The 7,323-nt window shown below is 42.9% G+C and overlaps 1 protein-coding gene across 5 annotated transcripts in view; it reads right to left on the bottom strand.

The window, feature by feature from the left end:
* Positions 1-7,323, bottom strand: part of LOC109840026 (lysine-specific demethylase JMJ25-like) — a 57,085-nt gene that overhangs the window by 33,637 nt on the left and 16,125 nt on the right. For all 5 annotated transcript variants that reach the window (XR_002246781.1, XR_002246782.1, XR_002246780.1 and 2 more), the window contains exon 11: positions 5,827-5,946. Coding sequence is in view for 1 of the 5 variants with exons in the window: in XM_020408521.1 (XP_020264110.1) it covers positions 5,827-5,946 (120 nt within the window). In the remaining 4 variants the exon portion in view is untranslated. The remainder of the gene's footprint in view (positions 1-5,826; positions 5,947-7,323) is intronic.

Below are 7,323 nucleotides of genomic sequence, written 5' to 3'. Positions count from 1 at the left end.
TCCTCATGCATAGCTGCTTTCCACTTTGGGTCCTTCTTAGCAACCTGCCAATTGTTAGGTACAGTAACAAAATCCAATGATGCAATGAATGCTCCATGTGCAGGGTGGATATTAGAATATGATATAAACTAGGCAAGATCCCAACCATATCTATCGGGAGGATGTCCTGCATTGCTGTGAGTAGTCCTCCGTACTGACATTGGTGTGGGAGGAGTAAGGAGAGGATTGATATCACCTTGGGAGGAATCTGATGGTGGTGTAGGTGTCTCAGGAGTCGGGACAGGCGTTGATAAGGGACCTGGCACTAGTGGCACTGTAGGTACTGTTTCCGTAATTTGCTTCCCCTTCCTACTATAAGTAAGTAGCTCCCCCTGAGCCGTGGGCCTAACACCTCTTGTCTCCTTATCCTCTTCTTCTTTATTCTCCTGCTCCTCCTCAACCAATTCTCCTTCCCAAGGAATTGTTAGAGAAATCGATTTCTTCACATTATTCTCTACATTATTCATCTGCCTCTCATCATTCTCCCCTTCTCGCCTCATACTTCCAGTATTATTCATCTGCCTCTCATCATTCTCCCCTTCTCGCCTCATACTTCCAGTATTGGGCGAGTCACCAACGGATGAGGGTACCTTCTGTGTGTAATATGGCTCAAATTCACGAAAGTACACATCCATGCTCACGAACAGTCTTTTCTCCACCGGGCTCCAACAAACATATCCCTTTTGAGTAGCAGAATATCCCACAAAAATACATTTCACCGCTCTAGGGGCAAGCTTCCCGACGGATGGTCTGTTATCCTTCACAAAACACACACAGCCAAATACCTTCAGTGGAAGAATCCCACCATTATCTCCTTTCAATGTCTCACACGAAGACTTCCAATCCAGTACTCTCGAGGGCATTCTGTTGATCAGCGCCGCTGCAGTCAATACTGCTTGCCCCCACAATGTTTCTGGGACATTCATGGAGATCATCATACTTCTAGCAACCTCTAAGAGATGTCTGTTCTTCCTTTCTGCTACCCCATTCTGAGCTGGTGTGTATGGACACGTAGTCTGGTGTTGTATTCCCTGAGATGACAAGTATTCTCCAAACACTCTGTTGGTGTACTCTGTCCCATTATCAGATCTCAATACCTTCACCACTGCTCCATATTGGGTCTGAACATTCCTATGAAAGTTTTGAAAGCAGCCAAACACTTCACTCTTATTCTTCATCAGGTATAACCAAGTAACGCGAGAGAAGCAATCAATGAATGTAACAAAATACTTGTATCCGTTCATAGAACTTGTGGAACAAGGCCCCCAAACATCTGAATGTATCAGATCAAATACATGAGAACTCCTATGATCAGAACTAGCATAATAGCTTCTAGTAAGCTTTCCCAACTTACATGCATCACACACAAGTTTCTCTTTATTTGCTTTCTCAAATAAAGATGGATACAACCTACTTAAAGTACCAAAGGATGAGTGTCCCAAGCGCTGGTGATGAAGCATCAATTCACTCTCGGCACTCATTTCAGATCCTACTCCTGCTTTCTCTACCATTGACACCAAAGCTGAGTCCAGCCCCTCACGATCCAAGTACCACAGTCCATTACTCCACGTGCCAGTCCCAAGTCTCCGTCCTGTCCCTTTCTCCTGGAAGATCACCTTGGGAATGTCAAAGGAAACGATACATTTTAGTTGGAGAATAATAGCACTAATGGACAAAAGATTTACTGGAAAGGAAGGAGCATGCAAAACATTGGATAGAGTTACAGAACCTGTACAATTAACGGTACCCTTACCAACCACAGGCTGAAATGTACCATCAGCTGTTTGGATGCTATCTGCTGATGCTAGGTGAGTGTATGACGAGAACTCACTAGCGTTGCCCGTCACATGTCGAGATGCACCGGAGTCGACAATCCATTCTGATGGTCTATTGGGAGATATAGAAGCAAGAGCATGTATGGCATCCGTACCTTTGGTCGGATGGCCATAAGTAGCAGAGTTGCCTTTGGATGTCTCCTCAGTTCCACTTCTTCTGTCTCCATCTCCTGCTACTCTCTGCTTCCTCCGAAGAATCTCCAGGAGCATATGGTCCTCCTCAGTAAAGACCATCTCAGTTGCTTCCTCTTCCTCTGCGACCATCAGATTCGCCCGATTCCCTGCTCCTCTTCCACCTCGTCGACCCCCACGGCCACGACCACGATCTCCGAACTGTACACGTTCACCCGAATCTCCTTCCTTGGGTGGCTTGGTGCAAGCATGCCTTAGATGACCCACCGTGCCGCAGTTGTAGCACTGTCGAGTCTCTCCCCTAGATCCAGTGTTGCTAGAGGCTGCCATTGCTGACTTCACCACAGGAAGTCCACCTGTCCCTGCCTGCAGCCGAATGCGAGTCTCCTCCTGGATCATAGCAGAGACAGCCTCCTCTAGCGTGGGAATCTTCGGCTGAGCTAGCAGCAATGCGATTCGCTGAGCGAACTCTGATGTCAATCCCTTGAGAAACACCATAGTCCTCTCCTGTAGAAAGGCCTCCCGCTCTTTACATCCCGGGTCTTTGCAGCTAGCCCGTGGGGAAAAATGATCATAATCCAGCCACAGGCGCTCCAACTCTGTAGCATATTCCTGTACAGTCCTTTCTCCCTGAACTGTGGCATCGATCTCTCCTTTAATCTGGAATACCCGCAGGTTATTCCCCACTCCATCATATGTCCTCCTCAACTTCTCCCAGACGTGCTTCACCTTCTCAATGTCATCCACCGTGGCGGTGATCGTCAGGACCAACGAGTTGAGAAGCCAGATGTACACTAACATATGAGTGGATTTCCACTCATCTCTTCCCTCTGAGTCCTCCGGCTCTGTCACCTCTCCTGTCAGATAACCCTCCAGATTCCTCCCTGCAAGGGTATATCTCACCCGCCGTGACCAGCTCAGGTACGTACTAGGTCCATCCAGCTTCAGATCGATGGTCGGAAGCTCCAATTTCTTCGATGGTTTTGTCGCGCTCTCACCAGCCGACAACTTCATTAGCTTCATCAAAGTTGACACCTCCGCAGGGTTCAACTTCTTAATGATCTCCTCCATCGAATAGGCTTCAGACCCACTACCTGTTCACCTTCTCTTCAGACCCTTGTTGTGTGCAGTAAAAATTTCGGCAGCACCTCTGCTGCACAACAAGAGTATGATCTCAAACAAATTCTCGTTTCTCAGAGGAAACAAGAACCAAAAACAGTTATATATCTCATCGATGTGAGATATATACTCTTCCTGTCATCAGTTCGAGGACTGAGTCGAGGGAACTCATGCCAAACTCTAGGTCCGGCATAGCGCAGCAGGGGGGGCTCGAGGTGGCAGCGGCTAGAAAAGGGTTTGGAGGTGGCAGCGGCTAGAGGCCGTGGGGGGTGTCAGGGGTTGTCCTCGTCAGTGGGGATCAGGTGGGTCGATAGTTGGGAGGCCTCGTTGCTCGGACGGAGAGAGGGATCGGGGGGGTTCGGGTCTGTGCATGAATCGGAAGACAGGAAGAAGTGTCGGACAGTGGGGGGGCGGGCGTTCCTGCTGCTCAGGACAGGAGCGAAGACAGGAGGGGTTCGAGTCTCTGGACAGGGTTGCGTTCTGTGCAGAAGGGGGCGGGGGCTTCTGGGAGATCGGTAAGGACCACAGGGGAGTTCGTCGGTTCTGGACAGAGAAGGGGGCGGGCGGAGGTGAGGGTCAGCGGATGAGGAGAGAGGCGGGGGCCGGCGCTAGGTTGTGTGTGAATGGCTCTCGATGACCATATGAAAATTAGAGAGTAAAACGCCCTTAATTCATTATGAGATCTCTTGGGGCTTCATATAGGCCCTTTACACAAACTTACAAATAAAGTCCTAAACTAATCTTAATATGTCAACATTTCTTTGACTGATTGCGCTGATGATGCCTAAATGTCTCACTCTCACTTCACCTAAGCCAGAGGACTGTCTTTGGCATAACTTGAAGGCCACATAAACTTATCAATATCCCTACAAAATTATAACAAATGTCTTCTCTCTTCTTATCTTCAATGTTCATTCAGACGGCCCCAATAGATCAAATGTGTTTTAGTAGATACTGCCATTACTATACGACGTAATACACAGAAGTCTCAGTACTGAATATCACTACATGAAAAACCATGGCGAGCTCTAAGTTAACAAAAAAGAAACATGCGCCAGAATATTCTTAACAAGCTTCAACACAGAAACATCGGTAAAACACTAGTTGGATATAGTGGTACTATTCTTTTCTGATTTCATGGTACAGTTTAGCACAAAGAAAAGAAAATTTTACCTATGTACATCTATACTCTCAAACATTAAAGGCCTCTTAATTCTACAAGCTCAAGCGTAAATCTTGGAGCGAGTACACATGCAAATATATTAAAGTGGCTGATTCAAACCAAGTAATTTCGTGAGATACGTATAAAAACTTAGATCTGAACACATGCTAACTAATATTCGTGAAATAAGGTTTATTGATAAATCCATGGATAGTTATCATAGTACGACGTAACGATCATTTTATGATTTTCTCTTTTTATTGGCAAAATGAAACCGACAAGTGGTAACCTCCATAATCAATGAGGAATTTAAGGTTTATTGTTTTGTAACATTTTCTATGAGAGTGCATTTCACCACTGCAATTAACTTAGGAAGCAGGGATTCAACGGGTATTCTCTAGTTATGTTCAACATGCATACACTTCTCCTATGTATCATATTTAAAAACACCAAGAGATTGTTACCTGATTCAGCCTATAAAAACATTAAAAATGACATACTATTTAGACCTGAGTTTATGGTGCAACGTCTTAAACAGACATAAAACGATTCCTGTTTGACAAAAAGGCATATTAATTAAAATAATTTACACTTCACAAACATTGGAGGAACACCACAGATTTGTACTGTCTCAGTTACTGGATCGGGATTATAGATTTTTTTTTCCCTTTGACTTTAATTACTTCACAGAAACTGTGTCTAAATGATTAGATATCATGTTTAACCAATTATGAATCAATCCATCCTAATTTAAATTATTTTGGGCTAATTTCAAATCCCCCCCCCCCCACCCCCACACACACACACACACACAAAAAGATTGCTGACACCTCACATCGAAGTTTATGGTGCTAATTTATGGGATCAAATAAGAAAGTTTCAGGTGGGATTTTGTGGATAAAAGAGTTATGGAGGTCATGTGCAAATAACCCCTAAAGATCAGGGGATGTAGTGGAATTAAAAAAAAGTTAGGGGGACACCCTGTAAAGCTCAGTTTTTTTTTTTTTGAATGAAATTAACCCTTTTATGTTGTGACCAAAAATATCGAAATCAAAGGACTACAGCTGCAGAAAAGAACCGAAACTTTGGAGGGGAAAGAATTCAAAAACTACACCATGTTTGCATATGTACTTCACTTTCTTACAATCCTATAGAGAATGGTAGGTTTCATAACATGTTGGACACTGGATCTACATTTCATATACGCCAGAATTCTATCAGACCTAAACTATAGAAAATGGTAAAACTTGAAAGGTTGAAAGAGGTGATAGAATAAAGATGAAGTTCACAACAGCTTTCATTTAATTAAATTACTGTTAACCTAGTCAATATATAAATATATCTTCATACGCAACCTATGTTATGACGTACCTCCAGTAACACATTTCATGTGATAGTTGTTCAAGGGACCCATACAATTGAACAACAAACATATAGGTAAGCTGTGAAATTCCTGATAAACCTCAAATTATGAAATTAAAATTCCAGTTTGCTTCTTATAAGGCTTTGCTGAACAAATAAAAGGAAACAATTGTGTACCTCCAATTTATCTTCCTTTGATCGATGGGTTCTTGGAAGCAGTCTGAACTCATCAGTTAAACGGACACATTCACCAACACTCTCCGGAGAGACAAAGTCAAGTGCCACTTTAATGCAAGACTGTACATTAGCAGGGATACGTTATGAGTATATTGAACAACAAAGGAACTGATGGTTTACAGATATTATCAGAGGGTCTAAATATAAGAGGGTTTCTCATAAATTATCAACAAAAATAGCCTCAGAGCCACAATACTGAAGTAGTTAATGATACTCTGTTCTAAACAAAATCTAAACGACAACAACAACCAAGCTTTTATATCAAATGTTAGGGTAAGCTACATGACTCCTGTTCTTCCATTCATTTATTCTAAAGACAATCAACTGGCTGAGAAAAAAAATTTATTGAAACTAAACAACAAAATCTACTTACTAACAATTCTATTATTACATCCCTCCAAATTTCCCATATGATAGCAGCCCCTCCCAGAGTGTTTTTGAACTAGTTTATATGCTCTGAACTCTCCAAGTACCCACATTTGATGTATGGAGGATGGTAGCGTGTGGACCCTAAAGAAGTTCAAGAAGTCGTCCCAAATATTCACAGAATACTGGCATTCGTAGAAGAGATGATTGATTGTTTTCACTTTGCAATTGCACAAAACACACATGCTTGGGCCTTGCCACTTACGCTTTATGAGGTTATCTTTGGTAAGAACAGCATTTTTAAGCTTTAATCAAATAAAAGCCTTCAATTTGAGGGGCTTTAATGCCCCAAATGATCTCGGCAAAGGGGCATCTTATGCCACCATCATTGAGAAACTTGTAGGTTCCTCTAACCTCGAACGTTCCTTTTCTACACAAGGTCCAAAGAGGTTTATCATCCAGGTTGGAAATTTCTGGTTGCATGGAGTTTAACTTGCAAATGAGCTTTTCTTTCTGCTCTCTACCGACAGCATCCAAGGCATCAGTGTTAATAACCCATCTGCCTCTCCTGCTTAAAGATGCTACAGTGCCCCTTTTATTACAGGAATGAGAGAAAATAATGGAAACTCTTGTGAAAGAGTTGTTTTGCCACACAACTTATCCTGCCACAAAAGTTGAATTACGATCCGCCACAGAGAAGGAAATCAACAACATGAAGCATTCCTTCAATTTTGTTAACCCTTTCAATAATGCGGATGAGTTGTAGGAGTTCCTCTCTCTATATCTCCACCACCCGCTGCTAGGAAGGTGGTTCTGTCTGACAAGCTTAGACCAATTTTTGTTTGGTTCGGAATATATCTTCCACCACCATTTGAGAAACAAGGCATTACTGAAGTCTGTAATATTAGAGATTGCCAACCCGCCATATTCTTTCCTTTTGCGGATTTCACCCCAATGCACCAAGTTGTATCCGACTTTCTCTTTACTTAGACCATGCCATAACTTATGTTTTGTTAAATACTTATTAATGAAACAACAGGGTGTATTGTTTGCACCCACCATCTTTTCTCA

This window comes from Asparagus officinalis, chromosome 5, assembly GCF_001876935.1.
Source record: "Asparagus officinalis chromosome 5, Aspof.V1, whole genome shotgun sequence".
Lineage (NCBI taxonomy): Eukaryota > Viridiplantae > Streptophyta > Magnoliopsida > Asparagales > Asparagaceae > Asparagus > Asparagus officinalis.
This window is presented reverse-complemented; position numbering and strand designations above follow the sequence as displayed.